Here is a 23437-nt window from a genome sequence, read left to right as displayed (position 1 = left end):
TTAAACTGCAGTAGTTCTATCAGGTGTGTAACTCCCCTGCGTGGCCACTCTTGTTCTGGGATATGAGTAACTTTTAAGACAAACTTCTTCAGTTGAGCTTAAACAGATTCTAAAGGCTTGTCTACTCTAGAGCCCTGGTCAGTATAGCTATGCTAGCAAAGCCCCTTAGTGGAGATGCAATGTATATGTTGGCCAAAAGAGTTCTGCTAGCTTTCAGCTCCTCAAATGACATTAGCTGTGCTGACAAAGGCGCTTTCCTGTCAACATAGTTGTATTTACACTGTGGCTTTTGCTGACATAGCTATGTCAGCAAGGGGGATTTTTGGACCAGGCTCCAAGTCAGCATAGCTGTGGTGGCTAAACTTTGTAGTGTAGACCAAGCTCTAAATGACATAAGCGAAACCAGAAAAAGGTATTCTTATACTGAAATAAGAGTGTCCACTTGGGAAGTTACACCAGTATAGCTATAGCCATTTGAATCCACTCCTTACCAGATACCGATATAACTTTCCCATGTAGATAGGCCGTTATACTGTCAGCCTCTACTTAAAGACTCAGTAGAAGGATTGAGATATATCAATGGAGCTGTGCAGAGCTCACACATAACATACCAGTGGGTGCTGCAGGTCAAGACTGTGGTGCATTGGCACAGCTGTAGAGGTTGGGGAGAGCCTGCCGGGCAGTATAAATTTAACTTGAGAACCTTACCCTGCTGGAAACGTTCATCAGATGGAAGTCCAGCTCTCAGATCCTTCAAAGATAAAGCTCCCCATGTTTCCTTGGTCAGGCTTCCACTGGTGTTTGCGCACACGACATAATGATTTTGTTTTTTCCTGCAGAAATTGTGGATGGAAATGTTAAAATGACCCTTGGAATGATCTGGACCATCATCCTTCGCTTTGCCATTCAGGATATCTCTGTAGAAGGTAAATCTCAGAGCCTCCATCTGCTGTTCAAGAACAAGTGAAGGTGGCTTTGGTTGGGGGGCAGGTAGCTGTGTTCCTTGCCACAAAGGAGATACCCCTGAAACGGGAACTGAATCAGCAGAGGACATATCCTGGATGACCCAATGGGGCCTGAGATCCAAGCTGCCCTGAACTCTGACCACCCTTGATGGCCAGTTCATGGCTCGATATGGATATTCTGGGAGAAGTCTTCATATCTTGATCCTTGGAGTGTATTTGAAAGGAGTGGGGAAGGAAAGGGGCAAAGGTGAAACCTGGCAATGTGCAGTGGGTCTTGAACTCTAGGACATTTCCTGCTGGCTGATCTATGGTGTTGCATGGAAATGTCGACCCGGACTAGGCAGCTAACTCCAAAATGCCATGTAGACCTACCCTGAGAGAAATAATGGTAACAAATCAGAAACCTACATAAGAGATTCATCCCTAGAAGAAGGAAGTTAAATGAGAATCATAGAATATCAGGGTTGGAAGGGACCTCGGGAGGTCATCTAGTCCAACCCCCTGCTCAAAGCAGGACCAATTCCCAACTGAATCATCCCAGTCAGGGCTTTGTCAAGCCTGACCTTAAAAACCTCTAAGGAAGGAGATTCCACCACCTCCCAGAGCGCCTCACTGCTGTTTCTAACAAAGACACTGGGTCAGAATGAATTGGAAATACTGTTCTACAGCCTATGCAAGGGATCAGAAAATTCCAGGAAAAAATAGGTTAATCCGTGTGTGTCTTTGCTTTCTCTCTAGAGACATCTGCTAAGGAAGGGCTTTTGTTATGGTGTCAGAGGAAGACAGCTCCCTACAAAAATGTGAACATCCAGAATTTCCATATCAGGTAACTTATTTATTTAAAAAAAAAATTGTTTATAGTATTTGGCTTTCTGATCCTCGTATGTTCATAGGGCTCTTAACACTATTCAGCATCTGGCATAAATATCTAGGAAGTTCTGAGACTAGTTCTGATATTATGTAGGTGAAAAGTAGCATCTACTGACTTGCCCGGTGTCCCACAGCAAATCAGTGGCAAAACCCACAACAGGACCCAGTTTCTCTGCTTCCCAGTCCCTTTCTCCAACCAAAAATGCTGCCTTTGTCAAATACTTTGGAGTGTTAGGCCCACTGAAGACATTGTCGGTGTTTGTAGGCTGATTAAGAAATGGTACTTCCCCTGAGTGAAGCTACAAAAAGTTTTAGGATAAATTTCCTAAGCTTGTGTCTATATTAGAAACTTGTATCTATATAGTAATGTTGGTTAGGGAGGTGATTTTTTTGTTTTTTTTTTTTATTTTGTTTGTTTCTTAAATAACATTTCTGTACTGGCAAAAGCACTCGCGTAGGCGAAGTTATACTGGTATAAGAGAGATTTTGCCGTTACTGCTCACTTTGCTTGGGGAGCCTGTTTAAGCTATACCAGCAAAAGCACTTTTTTGCTAGTATAAGCTGAGTCTGTATTAGGAGGGTTTCCTGGCAGAGCTACCCCAGCAAACCTTTTCTAGTGTAGACGTGGTCTAAGTTTGGGATCTTTTAAGCTATGCAAGTATTACCATGGAAGGAGGAGGGAGAAACCCTGCTAGTGGGGGGAGGAGGGGTATAAAGTTAGGTTAAACAAATCCTTACAAAAAGGATAACTGTGTGGAATGATCCTGTCATAGTTGAACTGGGGAGGAGGAGAAATTGACTAGGATTGCCAGTGTTGTTTGTTTTGTTTTTTTCCCTTTTCCTTCACCTTTTGAGTTCTACTAAATAAAAGCCCATCCCTCTCCAAAGGCAAAATATAGATAATCTTTTGTGTTAATCTGACATTACACCGATCAGGGTGAATTGATTTAAATCCTCAAGTGGGAAACCTTAATTTAAAAATCAGTGTTAATTAACTTTTCCATTTGTACTTCAGTTTTGTTTTGTTTTTAAAGAAAGATGAATTATCATTGGTTGATATAACTATTAAAATGTTTTGATTTACAGCTAAACTGAACCTTCACACTAGATTGAGTACATCTTTTTGCTACGTAGTAGGGTACACTGTTGGTATACATTTATTTAAGCAATTATACAACTTAGATATTTTCAGATTCATATTAATTGTACATTGTTAGCATGTTAGAAAATGGTGAATGATGGGAGGAGTTATAAAAATATACATAATTTTGAGAACTGAGCCAATCAGAGCTCAGGAAGGGAGAAGCTATAAAATAGGAGTATGAGACCACCCAGGGGGGCTCAGTGAGTGATCCTGATGAGGTAGATGATGGTGTCTCCTGGAGTCAGAGGCTGGGTCCCAATGCCTATGATGACTTTGTCAGTCTCTGACACCCAGTAGCACAGCCCCAGGACCCCCACAGGATCAAGGATTAATATAGTACATGAGCTATTGTGCCATATTTACAACGCTTGACCTCAAAAGTTGGATGTTCCCCCCCCCCCCCCCCCCGGAATTCTTTCCTTGTATAGAAAAGCAGCCTTTACCCAAAGTTTTTGATAGAGGCTCATGGATTCAGCATATTTATTTTTTATTTAAATGTTTCAAGAGATTATAATAAATTTAGACCTTAACATATTTTGTATTAAATTGAGATTTCATTTTAAACGGGTTTATTTTTAAGATTTTTTTTTAATAATTTAAGTAATACAATAAAAATCCCATTTTTATCCACCCTGCTATTGGTCTAGTTTTTGTCCTCCCTTCTCCCACCATCTTTGGATTCTGTGCCGAGGATCCGGGGGGGGAGGTGCAGAGATGAGGGAGGGCAAACATAGTGCTGATCATAGCCAATAGCGATTGCTCCCCCTCATTCTTGAACTATCCTCTCCTAGAAGATCTTTGGTTTGCATATGAAGACGTTTTTCATCCCTAAGCTCTGCGTCTGCCCTTGAGTGCCTGGGCACTATTTAACAATGAAAGTTCTGTGGTGAGTGAGAATTGGCATTAGGGAGGCGGCAGCACTAAGAACCTGGTCCTACACCAAGTCAGTGGGAGTTTTGGCCACTGACTTCAGTGAGAGCAGGATGGGGGTCTAAAGCAGAGGAGAGCCTTCTCCCCAGTTGAGTACTTACAGAAGTTGCTATAAGCTAATGAGCCCAAAAGTAAAGATCTAGGCTCCCAGAGTTTTGCCCCCACCTGTCATGCCCCTCCATGTGTCTTCCTGATTGAACACTGCTAATTGTGCTGTCTTCCATCTCTTTCGCAGCTGGAAGGATGGCCTTGGCTTCTGTGCCTTGATTCACAGACATCGCCCAGAGCTCATCGACTATGGGAAGCTGCGAAAGGTACTAGCTTAATTTGATTTAAGTTAAGGAGCAGATACCCTGGGTTTGTTGAAATTAAGAGGGACTTGAGTTAGCTTGACAAACCAGGAGGAAAACTTACATTTGCAACTGAAGCTGAACATATCTTGCCTAAAGGAGGAAAGAGGGGAAAAGATCAATAAATTCAGCGTCACTGAAAAAAGCTTTATGAATTGCCTACCTGCCATTCCCTGTTTTCACAATGATTTATTGGCAGATAAGAGGTGGCTGTGGTCTGTAGGAAGTATGGATCACGTTTGCCCAGGCCCAATGTAGCAAAATTTGTTAACTCAGTTATGCCAATTCTTTTATGCTAGCCTTGTGTGCCAATTACATGAACTAGCCAGTCAAGTCAATGTTAGGTCTGGAGCAAAAAGGATGGGGCAGGTTACCTGGCTATGAGGTACCTTTTCACAGAACTAGAGTGAGACAGGCATATATGCATTCTTTGCCATCCCTTGAAGCCTTGTAATGAGCTGCCTCCTTAGTGGTAAGTCATCTTTGCTGTAGTGTTGGGCTCTTCCTAGCACTTGGATTGGCGCATTCAGCAACTGAAAAGTGTTTATAGGAAAGTTTGATTCTACTTTGAAAACCTATTCGATGAAAATGGGATCTTCCTGCTCAAAAGATCAGCTCCCTGGTATATTGGAGGCAGATCGGATGACTTGGTGCCTAAAGAGTGTTTATTGTTTTATATACCTGTTAGCTCTCCTGAGCCAGTGCAGTATGAAAGCGTGAGCTGGATTCTATTCCTGCTTCCGCATTGTCATCAGACCAGTCTACTACACCTCTACCCAATATAACGCGACCCGTTATAACACGAATTCGGATATAACGCGGTAAAGTAGTGCTCCGGGGGGGCGGGGCTGCGCGCTCCGGCGGATCAAAGCAAGTTCAATATAACACTGTTTCACCTATAATGTGGTAAGATTTTTTGGCTCTCGAGGACAGTGTTATATCGGGGTAGAGGTGTAGTTCCAGTTACTTACACCTGTGCTAACTCATTGAAGGAAAAGACACTGCACAGGTGTCGCTGAGGGCAAGAATTTGTGATACTTGGAAACCGAGCGTGTTAGATCTAGAAATCATTGATGATATAAGCATAGAACCCCATTGCTAATGGATCTCGGTTCTTGCAATGGTGGGGGCAAGTGGATGGGACCAGTGTGCAAATAAGTAGAGTGCAAAAGAGTTAATTAAATCAGCTGTCTGTGTGAGACGCTAACTGCACAATGCCTAATACTCCATAGAATCAATAACTTCCGAGGTGTTCACTGTCTTGCAGAGCAGTCAATTGTGTTTTCTATCAGTTTTAGCGTCTTGGGATCAGCACTTGATGAATAAACAGTGGAGCTGGACCCCATCTGTTTACACAAACAGCAGCAACAAAAGAAAACAGGTTAAAGTCAACCACGTTTTCATTTTTTTTTTTCCTATTGGAAAAATAAGGCAGCTAAACAATGGGCCTTTGAAAATGAAAAATCCAGCAGGGAAACCACAGAGTTCCCCTACTAGAAACAAAAGCCAAATCACCCTGCTGTGAGGAAAGGGAAAGGAAATTTGTCTGCTCACGCAGCCTGACAGCTTTTCAGAATAAAAATGAGTGGTTGTCCTGTCCACGTGGTGGGCAAGAACTTGGTCTGGGGAGGGTTTGACAACCCCTGCTCCTCCCTCGTCTTCTGCCCTTCTTGAAGAAGGTTAAAGAGAAACCTTCTAATGAGAGAAACTCATCAGACCTTTTCTACTGCTTCCTGTCCTCTTTCCCATGGTTGTTTTTCCTTTCCTGTGCATTTTTCTCACCACCATTGTTCCTTTGCCTCTTCCCCTTGCTCTTTTTGGCTTTGCCTAGACTAGGATTTAAAGGTGTCCCGTTAGCATGTTGTCTACAGCAAAGGGGTTGGCTGAGGGACACTGTCTTTAACACACGCTGAACTGGTTGAGCTAAAGCCTAGGGAGAGTGTAGCAGGCAGCCTCGCTCCAACTCTACCAGTTTAGCTCATGTTGAAGGCAGCAGGGGGCCTTCTCCACGCTACACTTTTACACCATATCATCTAGGATGTTGCTAACATGGCTCTTTTTAAATCCTAGTCTCGGCAAAGCCATTTCTCCCTCCTCAGATCCTTGCCTTTTGTCTCTTCAGTTCATCTCACTTAGTTTTCTCCACCTGCCCCCTGGAGACTGCTGTTTCCTCCCAGAGTTTGGAGTCTTTCCCCTGGTACTGCTTCATTCCTGCTAGAGCTTTTGGATCAGTGAGGAGGAGGGTAGCAGAATAAAAGACACAGTTTATCATTGTAGATGAAATGAAGGGAATTGGGCATGTTCTGTACAGATATGGCTGAAGGGGGAGACAATTGTCCACATAAAGGAATCTTTGAGATAAACTGGGGATTGCGCACTTTCAGTGAAGCTCAGACTAGTATTATAATGGGCTTAAGAGGCAGCAGGAAAAACTGCCATCTTTGTAATGAAATGTTGACACCTGATGTCCTATTGAGCTGCTTCACTAAAAGCTGCAAAAGGGCTCAGCAGTTCTGGAACACACCTGAGCCTTAATAGGCTTGGATGGCAGCAACTACTTGATATTGCAGCTACCTGTTTTGGACAAGTGATTGCTCTTCAGGGCTCTAGTTAATGATAGGGAAGAGGTTGGGGTGAATTCTCTTGGCACACTGGCATGGGGCAGTTTGTCAGAACGGGAGTTGGGTTTTCCCTTCCCCCATCTCTCCCCTATCTTTAGCCTAATTGCAAACCACATTTCTGATCTCTTCATTCAGCATGAAGATTGAATGATGGCATAATCACTCCTCTAGTACTGTAAGCAGTACATAAACTTGGCCAGTATAAGCTTCATATTGCCACGTTGGATGCTTCCTAATTTGTTTAAGACAACTCCTGAAAACATAAGTCATACTAATTGGATTTCTTTCGGCTTCTGCAGCTCTGACAGATACAGTAAGTGCTCTGTCTCTCCACTCCCACCTCCTTCCTGATTGCTGGTTGATAGAGGAATTTTTGTATTGGTGACACTGCAATAATTACCATGGTAACATCTTGTGATATGGGGACTTCAAGCTTACTGGAGGAGGAGAGACATCTCTGAGTGTGTGAGTCAGGGTTGTAGGGAGGGAGGCGGAACTGTGGGAGAATCTAACATGAATGTCTCCAGTCAGCAAAAGCAGAGTGCACAAGATAGTTTTTATTCTGGCCAGGTTTACCAACGATCACAGTTTAAATAGTGGAATCTTACAAGTAAAATACAGCTTTCTTTAATGTTGGCTCAGACAGACTCTAGCAAGCTGTTCCTCTCTTCTTCCCTCATCTACCTTAAAGCTCATCTGAGGCAATTTGGTGTCAAGGTGCTTCTGCTGGGCCTTACCCCTTTAAACATCAGTCTTGTGTGTTCTTTGGGGTGCACAGCCCTAGAAGGAATTGGAGATGTTAGAGAAAGAGAAGTCTCGGCTTTCATTCTGTGCCAGTCTATCCAGGTTCTCCCATCACACCTGTCGCTGTGGCATATGAGTGCTGTGTTAAACCACATGACTAATATCTGTCACATATTAGTTCTTTCCTTGTTTTTCTCTATCTACGGGAAATCTGTTGCATTTGGATTTAAAATAACAATATGTCTGCGGTGCTATGTGTGTGGTTATATTAGTGAAGGTGAGGTTGAAGAGGTGCATGTTGTGTTTGGAATGGAGAATGGTGAGGTTTAGAGGTGGTTCTTAGAATCTGTGGGAGTTCATTCCACAGTCTTGGACTGGCATATAAGACAGCTCTGTCTCCTGCATGAATGAGCTTCCCCTTTGCAGTAGATGGCTCTGTTGTTCCTGAGAGGTGGACTTGTTGACCATAGTCCTCTTCCTGGATCTTTAGGCAATCATTCAGGTACAAGAGGACTGGATTGTTGAGCATTTTGATGTGAGAGTACAGGGAGCCAGTGTAGCGAGTGAAGGACAGGTATGATGTGCTCACGATGACCGCTGTTGATGTGGAGATGTGCTGCTGTGTCTTGTAGCTCCTGAGGAACGTGCAGGTAGACTGCATTGCTGTAGCCCAGTCAAGAGGTATCACAGGTTTGTATTACTGAAGCCAGGTCATCACCACTTGTCTAGGAGGGGACAGTCTCCTAGCTAGCCAGAGATTGGGTAGTGCACTGCTCATCTCCGGTGCTGTATGAGAACTAATGTAAGCATGGAATACAGGGGCACTCCTAAACTGGACTGACTTGACTAATTATGCATCTTCCAACAGAAGACTGCACCATTGCTATACATTTCTCAAAGCATTTCTCTTTGCCAGCTCACACAGTCTGAGTTTTGCTCAGGTTTAGCTCCCCTGTTCATCCATGAGCTAGTCTTTGTCAAACACTAGGTTGTTTGCTTGCAGTGGCGTGGTCATCAGCTTCGTTCCCTAATAGGCCACTGAATCTTGCATTTTTGTTACCTACAAAATTTATATATGTACGGACTTGTCTCGCTTTGTGTTCAGTTTCGCACCAAACAGGGCTTCCAGTGCTTCCTCTGGGAGAACTTCTACATAGTAGATCTTCCCTTCAGGAAACACTTCCTGATTTTCAGCCAAAAATTTCTTGTTAACTAGGTTCCATTACGCTAAGCTGTACACCTCCTGTGCCAGGCCTAGATTCCTCTCCCTCTTTGGTGTTGGAAGGGTGTAGATGCTGTCTGATATGCAAATGAGTTTGACTTAATATTTCGCTCCTCCTTTTCCTGAAGGAGGTGTTGCTGAGTCTGACCACTCTACAAAACACATGCTCAAACGGGTCTACAGTGAAGTGTATCAGTGCTGGTTTTTGTATTACAAGGCCATTTAAATGCCAAACTGTTTAATGATCACTTATGACTGAGAAATTAGACTGTTAGCGTACATGGTGCTGCTTAATGTATGTGGTGTTTCTGAATAGTAATGGAAATGCCATGTGGGCTAGGGGACAAGTTCGTGATGGAGCCAGCACTTTGGATTTCTGAATTCTCATGCTTTTTCATGCAACAGTCTGGCTGAGAATTTAATGTAGTTTAATGCATGAAAGGCCTTTACTTTTTTCTCTCTCAAGCAATGGGTCTAAGGCTCTGCCTTCATACGGTAAAGGAATGCTGCTATAAATGTTGTTTGGAGTTTGCCAAATTCATGAAACACTGTGTATCAACAGACAGTAGCTGATGTAAGTGTTTTACAAGCACTGACTTACTAGCTGGTCCCAATCCCTGAGGTGAGGTCTTTAGTGAAGCACTGGCTGAACAGGCATGGCTTATCATGGTTTCTCCCCAGTGCAGACTGGAAACAAGAATGTTGCATGCGAATTGTTGTGTCCAGTCCTCTTAACTCCATCCCACAATGCAGTGCTTTGTGGCTGCCTGCAATCTAAAAGCACTGATACAATCACAGTTATGAGTGTACGGTGTCTGGACAAAGCAAAAAGGTGCCATTGAGCAGCATTGATTATTTGTGGCTACGGCTCTCATAATGACAAATGTGACAGCCATCAGTTTCATGCCAGCTGTGTCCATACAATGGTTTCCTCACTTAATGTAGACACATCCCATTTAGATTAATGGACAAACTGTTTTCAGCCTTGCTTGGGGGGAGATTTGTTTTTTTTGGCAGTGGCGGGGAGGAGGAGGGGAGCTTAGGGTTGTCACATTTTGTCAGCCAAATGTCACTTTTTTATTTTAGGCAGGGACCCAAGTGTTATGGAAGCAGGAGGAAGAAATCTCTCTAACTTGTAGCAGGCAGGAAATACCAGGGAAATGCGCAGACTGCATCTCTGTAGTCTAGCAACACTAGAAAATGACCTATTGCTGGCAGTGGTTGTCTACAACAAAAAACAGCACTGCAACTGGCCTCCCTTGCTCCTCCTCATCTGGTGCTGAAAATCATTATCTGCAAATGTAGACAAGGCACTTTAAAACCAGCATAGAAAAAGTGACCAGTAGTAGCATGTTCCACCAGATCTTCACACTTTTTGAAATGGCACTGAATGCATTTTGGTTTGGTCTACACTGATACTTAGACTGTGTTCAGTACTGGGATTCTCCAGATGTGCTATTACAGATGGCCTTCTTGGCTCTGCGTATCTGAATGTATAGGAGTTAGAGATTGAAATGCTTATTGTTAATTGTGATGCACTCCTTTTTAGATGTTGAATGTATTGCCAATAGAGTATTTTTGCCAGCGTCTCTGTGTGTGTCCGTTTCACTGATAAAGTTTGCAGATGACACCCAAACTGGGGGAGTGGTAAATAAAGAAGAGGCTAAGTCAGTTATACAGAGTGATCTAGATTGCTTAGTAAGCTGGGGCACAAGCAAACAATACATGTTTTAATACAACTAAATGAAAACATATACATCTAGAAACGAACAATGTAGGCCATGGTTACACGATGGAGGACTCGATCCTTAAGAGTGGGAGTTAAGGGGCACAGAAAAGCCAAATGTGAAGGATGAAGAAATTCCATGCAGTTTATCTCCTAGCACTGGGGAGAGTCAGGGCTACACCACTCTTGTATTGATGAGAATATGCTGAGAGAGAGTCTTCACACTATCCTGAAAACCTGTTAGAGTATGTGCTAGTTAAACACTACCAACTGCCATATAGACTCTCCACCAATAGAAGCCACTGGTTCCAGTGCCAACAACATAAAAGTTGATCTCTTTGGCAGCTTATTTCATACAAATGGAATGATTTTTGGGAGCATAACCACCATGATTGTGACAGGTTTCGGCTATTGCGATATTTTCATAGAATAAAACTAAATCTCATTTCCATAGGTGTTCGATGCAAAGCTGAATAGTGTGGAGTCCGAGAGTTCTCAGACTGGTTGGGAGGCACTAGATTATTGGTACTAATATTTGAACACTTAATGATTTCTCACAGGGCTTTCTTTTTTGATGATTCCTGCCTTTGGAATTCTAGCCCCTTGTTTGGTCCTTTAAAGTCTAGTTATCGTCATGGTATGGTCAAGGCACACTTACTTTCTTTAGGATTTGACTGACTACCTTTTAAGCTCTGTAACTGAAGTGCATTTTTGCCCTGGCAATAGGTATAATAGAAATTAATAAAAATATGCTCTATGTTTTCAAGGGCTACGTAGTGTCTGGTAAGTAGGGATCTCTTGGATGGAGGTTTAATATGCATACAAAAGACAGGATCTTTACTAAAAAACAAAAAAAGATCTTGTAGAGTAGGGATTTGTTCCAGGTGTCCTGGGAAACTGCTTTTTCTTCCCACTCAACTGTGTGCAATGAACTGTACACCAGTTGGTAACCGTACTCAAGCCCAGAGGTAGCTGCCATCATAGTGTTGCTAGATGTAAATAGTTGGTGAAGCATTTTGAATTTTTTTGGGGGTAAAAAGTGCTGTATAAATGTAAAATACCACGGTTACTATCAATATGACATTACATCTATAGTAGGGCAAATTAGAGCCTTTTAATTAGGCTGTGAGGTATGCATAACTTTTCCTATTGTTGCATCTTTATATCAAGATTGAGTGTCTTTCTAAAATATATGTTCTAACTCAGTGGTTCTCAAACATTGTATTGGTGACCCCTTTCACAAAGCATGCCTCTGAGTGCAGTCTCCCTTATAAATTAAAAACACTTTTTAAAATATTTAACACTATTGTAAATGCTGGAGGCAAAGCAGGGTTTGGAGGCTGACAGCTCACGATCCCCACGTAATAACCTCACGATCCCCAGTATGAGAACCCCTGCTCTAAATCAAGCAGAAGCTATGGGCTTGATGCAGGAGTTATTGGGTGGAATTTTATGACCGGCAGGAGGTGAGACTAGATGATCATAATGGTCTCTTCTGGCCTTAAAAGCTAGGAATCCCCACACTCTTTAGATGCTTTTGTTAAATCTGTTTGCAAAGTTGACTCCTAACCAATCAAATGCATACGCTTGTGATTCCTGTTAATGCCATCAGTCGCATGCAGGGCCGGCTCCAGGCACTAGCCGACCAAGCACGTGCTTGGGGCGGCACCTGGTAAGGGGTGGCCAATCTTGGAGTGGCGGGGGGCGCTCAAGGTTTTTTGTTTGGTGGGGGGGGTTGGTCGGGCAGCGCTGCGGGGGGTTGTTTTTGTTTTGGCAGCTGGGGGGGGGATTCGGCAGTGGCGCTTTGGGGGGGGCGGTGTGGCGGTGCGGCTCGGCGGTGATGGTGTTTAGCAGCGCTTGGCGGGAGGTGTGTGTGGAGGCGGGGGGGGTTGGCGGCGGGGTGGGGGTGGGGGGAGTGTTCAGTGGGGGGCTGGGGGATTCGGGGGGGGGTTCGGCGGCGCTCCGGTGGGGGGGGTTCAGCAGTGCTCCGCTGGGGGGCTTTGGCGGCACTTTGCGGGGTCTGGGGGGTTCAGCGAGGGGGTTCGGCGCTCCGCGGGGGGCTGGCATTTCGGCGTCGCTCCGCAGGGGGCTGGGGGGGTTCGGCGGCGCAGCGCTGGGGGAGTTTGGTGGGGGGGGTTCGGCGGCGCAGTGGAGGGGGGCTGTATGGTAGCACGGTGCTGAGGGGGTGTGTTATGGCAACGCTATGGAAGGCAGCACTCTTTTGTTGTTGTTTTTTTGCTTGGGGCGGCAAAAAAGTTAGAGCCGGCCCTGGTCACATGACTGAGTCCCCAGGCACTGCTTTTAAAATGAACCCATTTATTTAATCTGTTGTGGTGCCTGCTGCGTCAGTGGTTTCATGTATGTATTTCTGTCAATCCAACTGAGTTATCTGAAGCAAATCAAACAATGATGGTCTCTGGTTTCAGAGAAATATTGTTCCTCTTGTTGCAGTTTGATGCTAACACTCTGGCTCTTCCTTTCCTAGGATGATCCTCTTACTAACCTAAACACAGCCTTCGACGTGGCTGAGAAGTATCTGGACATCCCCAAGATGTTGGATGCAGAAGGTAAAGTAGAATCCAATTTTTGTTTTTAATTTTGTTTTTTTCCAAGAGATTCCTTACCTCTTCTAGATGGACATGTATTGTTTCAGATTTTCCTAATCTTGAATGCCCCCTCCATCACCACACCCCAAACAAATAGAATAAAGGTTACAAAAGAAAAATGAATCTCTTGTTCTGTTTCTCTCTTCCTCCGGTACCCTCATTCTCCCATGTCTGCTCTGTAGTTTTTAACCTGGGGCTGATACAGTGGTCAGACACTTAATACTTGGATACATCTATCTGACTGGGGTGGAGCTCCATATTGGACACCAAACTGAATTGTGAACCAACAGCACATTATGTGGTGGCCCTACATATAATGAAGGGGAGAAAACATCAAAACAGACCAACTTCAGTTATTTCCTAAATATTGTCATGGTATCATTGTCCCCATCGTACTGTTCTTGACACATGTTGGCATCCCATCTCTGGCCTATAGCTCCCTATTAATTACAGTAAAGGCTCCAATTTGGGTTGGATCTAGTCTTCAGTTCCCACAGACCAGACTCCTGACTACAAGAGTTTGCTTGTACCTAATTCCAATTTGTCACCTCTATAGTCAGAAGCCTGCACTGTCATTACAACCTTGTGTAAAGGTTTCAATTCTCTTGCCATGAATCTAAAATTTACCTAAGATCTTGGTTTCCCCATATCCTTTCAAGATCTAGATTTAGTGGTTCAAGAGAGAGTCCAGTGCAGAACATACTCTTCCCTCGATCCAGGATTCGTATCCTTGACCCTTTTTTGGTGTAGTTGGTCGCTGCCATTTAAATGAAGCCATTTGCTGAGGATTAGAGGAGGGTGTGGAGAACAAACTTGGCAAGAACAACTCTGCCAGTTTTCTCTAGATTTCTCCAACCCACTCTTACCATGTCTGGTACTGTAAACTGCTTCCCTCTGAACTGCTCAGTAATATTAGGCATGAGAATACAGCACTGACCAGTTCTGGAAGCAAAGGGAGGGATCCACTTTTTCAGAAGTGCCTCTTATAGAAAGTAACTGGTGATCTGAAGGCATTTGGGGCAGCAGGGATTACCTTTTAGAAACATGTAGGGTCCAGTTTGGAAGGCTCCAACTCTCTCGTTTGCACTTCAGACTGCTGGCCAGGTCTTCATTTGTATAGTGGCTGTTTGCCCCAGGACAGCTGACTCTGAAGAGGGAGGCTATGTTCCAGGCTTGGTTTGGGAAGTGAAGACCTGTGAAATAATACATCTCGGTGGTGGGGATACACACAATTAAAACTTGGTTAACTAGCATTTGGACAACTAGCAATTTACTTTGCACACTTTTTTGATGCAGGGTTTCCAGCCCCAGTAACCAGTCATGATTCCTCCCGCCCTTGCCCGCTACTCATTGTTGTGATCCCAAGGAATCGCCATGTTTCTGGGCTGGATTTTATAAGACTGTCTTGTCCAGGTGCTCCCAGAGAAATCTGCCCCAGAAATAACTGAATCTAGTTTTGGGAATGATAGAAACAGATGGTTAAGGCCATGCAGGATTTCTCCTGTTTTGTCAGAGCGGCTCTCCTTCCTAAAGGAATAGAACAAGTGTGTACTTCTGCAGTGTAAATACCGATGGCCTGATCTTCAGAGGTGTGAGGTCCCACCGACAGCAATGGGACTTGGAGCACTTGGCACCTTTGGAAAATCAGGCCATCCATATGTTGGTGTGGTTTGAGGGGCAGGAAAAAACTCACCTCAAGAACTTTTAGGGGATGTAGGAGTTGAATTATGCTAAAACTATAAACACAACAACAGCCTATTGGTGCTTTGTTGGGTTCATCCCACTGATTCAATTGACAGCTCTGCCTTGGCTGGATCCTTCTAGAGAGGGATGAAATGTTCCAACACGAAATGTACTGCAATCCCATTAGGTTTGCCAGAGGCTAGATTACACCTCCTCTTGGGAGTTTTGTTGGTGAGGAAAGGGTTGCTGGGGAGGGTCAGGGAGTCCTGCGCAAAGAGTGTGCAGAGTAGGACTTTCCTGTGATATGTACGTGCCCCACACCAGGTGTCCTGGACCATTCTGGCTCTCCTCCCTTGCTCTTCTCCCATCAGTCGATATGCTCTTAACTTCAGGTTTTTTTTGACAGACATTGTTGGAACTGCCCGCCCTGACGAGAAAGCCATCATGACCTATGTTTCTAGCTTCTACCACGCCTTCTCAGGAGCCCAGAAGGTATCGCAGGATTCCAAGCTCCCTCCACACAGCGCACCTGGTCCTGTTGCTAATGTCCAAACCTTTTTTCTTTCTCTCTCTCCTCTCTAGCTACGGGCATCTTTATATTATTTTTGGTAGAGTTGGCTGTTGGTTCAAAGTGGTGTCCCAAACATAATATTTTGGGGGGCAGGGATTGGGAGAGCATATCCCTACAGTCAGTGTACAGTAAAGCTACAGGGCTGCCGAGTGCGCATTAATCCTGTGGTACTGGGAGCTCTGCCATCAAGATTCCCTCTCAACTAGCTGAGCACCAGCTCCTGTCATACCAGTAGGACTAGAATTGGAAATCAAACCTAAATCTTTAACACACTGTTGGGATGTGTAGGCCACCAAGGTAGGCCACCAAGCTTGCTCAGACACTACAGCATACCATTATCTGAGTTTATTTCTGATGATCCACTTTTTTGCGAGGGTGGGGAATTTTGGTTGGGCAGGAGGCTTCAGAAAGAGCACACATTCACTCGCCCTTATACACATTCACTACACCTGAGCTACAGGATCTGTAAGGCCTTGTGTACACTACAGGGGAAATTCGATCTAAGCTTAGATCTACTTACCGCCGGGTCCACACTACACGATGTTGATGGGAGATGCTCTCCCGTCGACTCCTCCAACTCTTCTCAATCCAGTGGAGTACAGGAATCAACAGGAGAGTGATCTGCAGTCAATTTAGCGGGTCTTCACTAGACCTGGTAAATCAACCACTGTTGCAAGCCTTAATTCTTCCTGATTCTCTTCACTTACTCCTTAGGCATCTATGGAAGTATTTCTTTGACTAACTGAGCCACTGAAGGGATCACCCCAAATACGAACCTACCACTCCTGGCAGAGTTCAGCATAACACCTATTCCTTTTACACAGTGAACTCAGCCCAGATTCAGCTCGGTTTTAAAGAGTTTATTTGACAAACCCTCTGGTGCTGTGGCTCTTGAAATAGAGGGGATCACATATTGCATCTGAGACACCTGCTTTTCCCTTTCTTTCCTCCCTTGTGTCCCCCTCCCCCCCCTTGTGTATGGAGGTTGGACAGGTGTGTCCTCGCTGTATTTTGCCAAGCAATTGCCTGCTGGTGTGTAGTTACTTAAAGAAAATATTGCTAAGTGAGACCTGATAAATCTCCCTCAAAAATCAAACACACTGTAACTGCTTCAGTGCCATAGGATTATGCAGTGCACACTGAAGCAGAGTGGGAAATACTCTGTAAGAAGGCAGTCTGATCTCTGCAATGGCCCGGCCACTTAAGACTCACAAGCCTTTCAAGAGCAGACTCTTAAAATGCTAAAGCAATACATAAATTTTATTCATTCTCATGGCTGGGTCAGGCCCACTGACTGTGGGGCTGTGAAAATATGTAATTTGGAGGTTGACTAGGAACAAGAACTGGATGCTGGGAGGAGAAAGGGGTGGTACCACTTTGATCCACAGAGCCAACCCTGCTGGTCACTTTCTGATCCGAATTCCCAGCTCTCCGCATGGAAATCTATTTGGCCTGTCCTGCAATGCATGATGGGAAGTTTTCTCCCCCTCTCTCACACCACCCATGACTGTTTATTTTATTCTATGTTCTGCTTCTTACTTTATCCTTTCAACCTCTTTTCCTTCTTTGCACAGATATTATAGGCCCGCTAAGGCCGGATGAGAAGGCCATTATGACCTATGTTTCATGTTACTACCACGCCTTCTCAGGTGCGCAGAAGGTGAGACATTACTCCTAACAAAACCCTCCCTTTTCTCTTCCCTGCCCCCCCAACAGTTAAGTCTGAGAAACATCCCAAACCTTTGGTCCATGAACATAGAGGCAGGGAATTCCATGCACTGAGCAGTCTAACTACATACATAGCTGTTCTGGGACGTATGATCTTTAACCTGGCTGAAGAAGTAATATGAGGAAACTATGGATTCAGAAAGTGTTCTTTAAACATACTTCAGCTCTTTCCTTTATGCCTTCTCTGCATCCACTCCCATGTGGTGGACACAAGATTCCTGTCCAGGGTGGGCACAACCCCACTGACCAAGCTAACAGGAAGAAATTGACCTTTGGACTCCATCAATCCTGACTGGATGATGTGTATCTCAAAGCAACAAGCTTAATTTCCACCTTGTCAAGCATAGTCTTGGTCTGAAAGCTGATTAAGATGGGACTGTTGAGGGTCTCATTTTGCAGCTGCCAGATTCCCTCCCTACTGAGCTCGCACTGGGTCAGTGGCCTCTTCCTGGGCAAATTTCCAACGATATGTGAACTACCTAAGAGGAAGTAGCCCATAATTTCCTACCCCTAGACAGTGCTCCCGCTGCGAGTTTCATCCCTAATCAGTCTCTGTTGAACCACCTGAACTTCCCCTCTCTTACCCATGTCTCCTCTCCTGGCTCGTCTCCCTTTTGTTCTTTCCTTCCCACTCATTCACCTCCCTTCACCAAACCAGCTGTTTCTTCCTCCTTCTGTCAGCTTCTTTATCTTCTGCAATATTTTCTTTAGTTCTTTCTCTGCTTTTATTCCAAGCCCCTTTGCCTGGCACTGGGCCTTCCCCCAAAGGAACTGATTAGCGAGCTCCGAGATCCCTGCCTCCTACCAAGCAACAGTTTTCTAAAATGCCAATTTTCTAGTAGCGCTTTTTATAGGAGGAAAGCTCAGTGTACTGTTAAGTGTAGGTGTGCAGTCTCCTCCTCCCCTCCCCCTCCAAGCTCAAGGGGATTCAGACCAGGGGCTTTGGAAATATGGTCCAAAGTTTGAGACTTAGACCCATCTCTTAATTAACATGTTACAAACAGGACACAAATTTCCCTTCTTTCTCACAACTGCTTTCTATAAAGGATGCACAGTCCACATTTTTCCCAAGGGAGAGCCATGCTGGCAGCATACTAAGCACCTCAGGGCTACATGTAATTTATATAAATCAGTGCTGATGGTAGCCAGCATCAGTTTTTATACCAAGATGCTACCCACGGGTTGCAGGTTCCACATGTAAAGAGCTAGTTTGAACCATAAGATTTTTTTTTTAATCAAGCTGGAACATTGCATGCTGGGACCTGCTCTGTTTTATGCAAAATAGGTGCAGCTCTGGTTCCTAGTAAATTGCAAATGTGATACTCCATTTGGACAGTGCTGAAGTAGGTTCACCTACTTGACATATATGGGTTTGGTGGCGGCTTTGCCATGAGGATCCTGGCTAGTAAATTATTTGAAACTCTTCACAGCAGGCTAAGTGGAATACAAGCCAGCTGATGCTTTCCCATAAAGACCATTCTCCCAGAGCCCATGCCAGACTAACCACCAGCCCCAGTATTTTCCAGTTGCCCCACACACAGTTCTTCAGTTTAGGTTGATGGCAAACCTCAAATGTGGGTAGAAGGTGAAAGAACTGGATAGTTTCTGGTGGAGTTAAAGGTGCTGCCCCTCAATCCTATGTTCTTCTCTTCTCCCATCCCACTCCATCCTTTGAAAATATTTGCAGCAGCTCCTGTGCCCATTTTAGCAATTAGTACTGGTGCCAGGGCTTCTATCGATACTGTAAACAGAAACCTTGTCTACTGCCACAATGTCTGAACCAAGTAACTGGAGTAAGAATCAGAGAATTTGTTTCTTCGCTATTAAGGTTTGAATCCCATGTAGTCTAAGTGGCGTATAGGGAGGATTAAGAAAATTGATTAAATTGTCAATTTGCTAGGAACTTAACTATGACTGGAGGATAGGGTGTTGCTCCTTTTTGAAGCTCTCCCAGGGCAAGTCCTACATTTTCCAGTTGTTGAGTGACGAATTTAAAATCCCGGGCTAACACAGAGTGATTACTGAGCATGACTCTCACTAGGTCAAGGAGCACGGAGTGTTTTTAAGCACTGCTGTCTCTTACTTGATTAGGTGACTTACTGTGATGTCGCTCCATTTTTCATTCAGATTTCTCATTACTGCTACCAGCCCTGAAGGGGAGGTCACATGATCAGCTTTCCGCTTCTTTCATTCCCTTATACTGAGTCTTTAAAGGTACAGGGGCCCCAGCCTGACATGACATTTATGTGGATGGCTGCTTTTCCTTTAAATGATTTATATATAAAAATGTGTGTGTATACTTGCTTTGGTTGGTTTGCTTATTTTCTAACTGCTTCTAACTTTCACAACACTAAACTGCATGGGTGTTTAACTACTGGTTGGGTTTAATATGTTTTAATATATTGTAAAACTTGACTTCTGCAGTGAAATTTTCTGAATAACTTCTTGCTATTTTATAAAGTGTTTGTTTGGTATGCAGTGTTCTGGGGTGCTCTTGGGATCATGTGTTAGTCATAGACAGGTGGCCACATCACAGAAACCATTAGGGTCTTAGATCGCTTTATTGACATTCTCAGCAGGGAGACCCAGGGTCGAATGGGCCATGGAGACCACTCCCCTTTCATCCCTAGAGAGGTAGCTCCTCAAGGCCAGGATTGAGACACATGGACAAGATAAAGTGGGCAAAGCTTATGGTGCCACTGCCTGTGTTGTATCTCTTCTGTGGCTAGAATCTTTGGGACTGTCAGTCCAGAACCTTTCAGGAGCAGCAAATTGTCCATAAACATTCCTTTAATAAAGGAACATGTGGTGAGCCGTCTAGACATTACGTAAATTATATCTACATTCCACTCCTTTCCTTAAACATTCTGCTGCTGCCCCTTTCCTGGGAGCATTGTTGGGATTACAAATGGAGATCACATGGAACATTCTGTTGTCTAACCCTAATCACAGCAGGTCAGCACAACATATTGCCTGCAACTCTAGTAGTTGTAGCACCTTGTCTACTGTAATGCTCCTACTGTTACTTGTAGTAACAGGATGATTTAGTGAGAAATCCAGTGTAGGCAGGGCCACAGAGAAACAGGGGTTGGTGTAGGGGAGAGAGAGACTGACTTCCAAACAAGCTAAACATCGGCAATTGGGGATTTTTGTGTTTGGACACCCAAAATGTGGGGGGACTGGAGGAAATCTGCCATCAAACACATGTAAATATACCTCTTTAAAATGGAATCCCTACTGCTTAGTTGGCTGCTGCCACAGCCACATGTGAATAACAGGGTTGGAAAATTAACCCAAAAAAAAAAAAAATCCCCACCACCCTGGCCCTGGGTCCTATAAAGTTTGAGGTGACGTCTCTCTCCCTCAAGTCACATTGGATGTAGGGGCACGGGGTATGTCTTTTTGAGATATCACTTGATATCCTCTCTGTAAAGTCCACCTGGATGGCAAAAATGAGCCTTTGGTACCTGCCAAGAGGAAGTTAAAATCAAAACAAGAGAATGCTTTCTGACATTTTAAACTGTCCTGAGCACTTTTCATTTATATTTTTTACCTAAATGGCTCTTTCCCCTTTAAAGACCATTTCTACATGTTCTTATTAATGTAGCTAATATTTGTATACCCGCTAGCTGGCCTAGTTTAGCTATGGGAGAGATGACTGAACACTGAGCCTCTTCCCAACGACTAAGATCACCAGTTCCTTTGGGACTGTGCGACTTGTACGTCATTTTGGAGCTTATGATTTTTATTGCTATTCTTGCTACCTCGCATCAGCCGCAATAATGAGAGGATTTTTCTCCAATGACATCAGAGGCTGAATAAACAAATATTAAATTCCTTTTAAAAATAGATGTATGTTTAAATGTGTCAGTTATGAGCTCATTAAATGATGGGCTGTTTACTGCTCCAGAATCACATGCACACAACCACTTTTGGTGTCAGTTCCACTTACAGATCTAGAACACCCTGTAACTTACAGAATGTGAAAGCTGTAGAGACACCATATGCACTCACTCCTTGCATTGCTCAACAACAGTTTCCTGTTGGCCACCGGTGAGTGATGTAACGAGTTGGGATTGACTTCCTCTATAGGAAATCCTATCCCAGCTTCCTCAGCCACCTGGAGATACCCACATTGTGGAGGTAGGATGGTGATAGTATCTTTAGGGTTTCGGTGAGAAGAGGCGATAAGTATGATGATGATGGCCTCTAGTGCACTGCTATCTGGGCCAGAAAGAAAATGGCCCTTCAAGTTGTCTGCACAGCAGATGTTGTTCCAAGGACTCTGTCCACTTCTGGAGACGGATCTAACTCTCCTTCGTGGTCACAGGAGCTGTGCAGATACATGGGCTAGTAATGCCCCAAGAACAAGCCTCGTATATATTTCAAGTGTTAAGCACGTGCTCTTGCTAATAATGTGGCACTCCAGGGCAGACTGTTCAGACCTTAGTTTGCAGTTGGGATTTCCATTCCTTGATCCAAGTTTCAATATGTCCAGTCTCCCTGCAGAAAGCCACTGTAATGATGATACCCCATTGCTCAAGAGACTTGATTTGGGGAAGGAGGGAGAGAGATTACGAAACAAATCCCAGTTAGATGGAAGGAGAGCTCACTCTCAGCTGGAAATCCAGATAAATGTAGGTCTGAATAGCTGGTGGGGAAGGAAGGAAAGGTTTCTCCATCCATCAGATATTTCTATGCCTTGAGATGGAATTGCACGTAAAGGATATCAAAGACTGTATATTGTAGGACAGGCTAGAAGATAGCTCAATTGTTAGATAGATTTTGAGGGTAAGGAAAGTACAAACTTAAGTATTTTCTTAGAAATTAGGTAAAGACTCACCCAGAGTCCAGCGTCAGGATCAAATACAAATAAACAGCACTTTCTTAAGGTTAAAAGCATTTAAGGAAGATTCCCCCAGTTTGACACTTGCCATAGTAGTGCCCAGGCATCATAGATCAAATATTGGAGTTGTGACTTTGAGCGTCTGCTTGTGGGGTGGAGAGGATGTCTTAGGCCGCTTATATGAATAATTTCAGAAAAGACCCAGAACTCTGATTGTCCCAGAGCAGATAGGCCTAGACTGCTGCATCAGTTGAGCATGGAGGCTGAATGCATTGCAGAGAGATGGTTTACTGGGGGGGAAAAAATCAGTTATGGTAGAAAGTCAAATAAAAAACTAAGTTTCCTGGACATGCTTTCAGACCAGAGATGGGCTGCTAGAGCCAGTGATGGGAGACTTTACCCTTCCCACAGGTACGTAGCAGGAGGCTAAACCACAAGTTTTGGATTATGGTGTTTTGACACTTTTTCCCCTTCCTGTTTTGTCTCCTGTTTGACAGGCGGAGACAGCAGCCAATCGTATCTGCAAGGTGTTGGCAGTCAATCAGGAGAATGAACAGCTCATGGAAGACTATGAAAAGCTGGCCAGTGACGTAAGTATCCATGTTGCTGTCAATTCCTGGGCAGCGTTGTGTGTATTACATGTATTACTGTAGAGCCTCGGTCCTGGACCAGGACACCGTTGTGCTAGGCTCTGTACAAACACAGCACTGTGTTTTTAAACCTACAGCCAGATCTCTAGTACTGTAGAATATATACCATCCCATGTTTCCTTAGAAAGTGTTTTCTTCCAATAGGTAAATATGAAAGACTCTGAACTATGTCAGGTGTCAAATGTAACATACTTTAAAATGGTGGCCATCCGGAGTGGAACAGCCTTCGGATTCTCAATTTTATTGAAAGAAATCATTGTATTACTAAAACTAAAGAGAAAAAAAGTCATTTTAAGAAAAGATATGCAATATTGTACAACTTTATTGTGTAGTGTCCTTCATGCGTTGAGTTAAGTAAATCATAATGGGGAAGAGAAGTTAATGGTGTAGGCAAGGAAGAAAAAGAGCATTCACTAACATTTGGAAAGCGTCTATATAGGCTAGAAACTGAAGACTGTTCCAGATAGCAGGAGCTGCAGGGGACAAGGCTCACACAAAGACAGTTATGAGACTGCAGAAATGACCATAGGAGGCCTGTGGTAGACAAGTAGAAGAAGCAAATGGGAGAGCAAAGGGATAAGGTCCATAAGCAGGGTTGGAGGAAGACAATAAATAACTGAGTACAAAGAGGACAGTTGTAAAATTGATCCTGAAATGAACTGGGAGCCACCACAGTTGTTTTGGGATGGATGTGATGAGATCCCACTGCATTGTAGGAAAGCATGTGGCAGCTTTCTGCTCCACCCGGAGCTGCCCATTGTTTTATTTCCCTGCTGGCTGC

The 23437-nt window shown here is 44.1% G+C and overlaps 1 protein-coding gene across 3 annotated transcripts in view; it reads left to right on the top strand.

The window, feature by feature from the left end:
• Positions 1–23437, top strand: part of ACTN1 (actinin alpha 1) — a 133859-nt gene that overhangs the window by 85084 nt on the left and 25338 nt on the right. For all 3 annotated transcript variants that reach the window (XM_054025119.1, XM_054025118.1, XM_054025117.1), the window contains exons 4-9: positions 840–926; positions 1704–1791; positions 4145–4223; positions 13058–13139; positions 15268–15353; positions 22504–22596. In XM_054025119.1, the coding sequence (XP_053881094.1) occupies positions 840–926; positions 1704–1791; positions 4145–4223; positions 13058–13139; positions 15268–15353; positions 22504–22596 (515 nt within the window). The remainder of the gene's footprint in view (positions 1–839; positions 927–1703; positions 1792–4144; positions 4224–13057; positions 13140–15267; positions 15354–22503; positions 22597–23437) is intronic.

The sequence above is a fragment of the Malaclemys terrapin genome, chromosome 4 (genome assembly GCF_027887155.1).
Source record: "Malaclemys terrapin pileata isolate rMalTer1 chromosome 4, rMalTer1.hap1, whole genome shotgun sequence".
NCBI classification, from domain to species: domain Eukaryota; kingdom Metazoa; phylum Chordata; order Testudines; family Emydidae; genus Malaclemys; species Malaclemys terrapin.
Note: the sequence above shows the minus strand (reverse complement) of the source record. Positions and strands in the feature narration are given on the sequence as shown.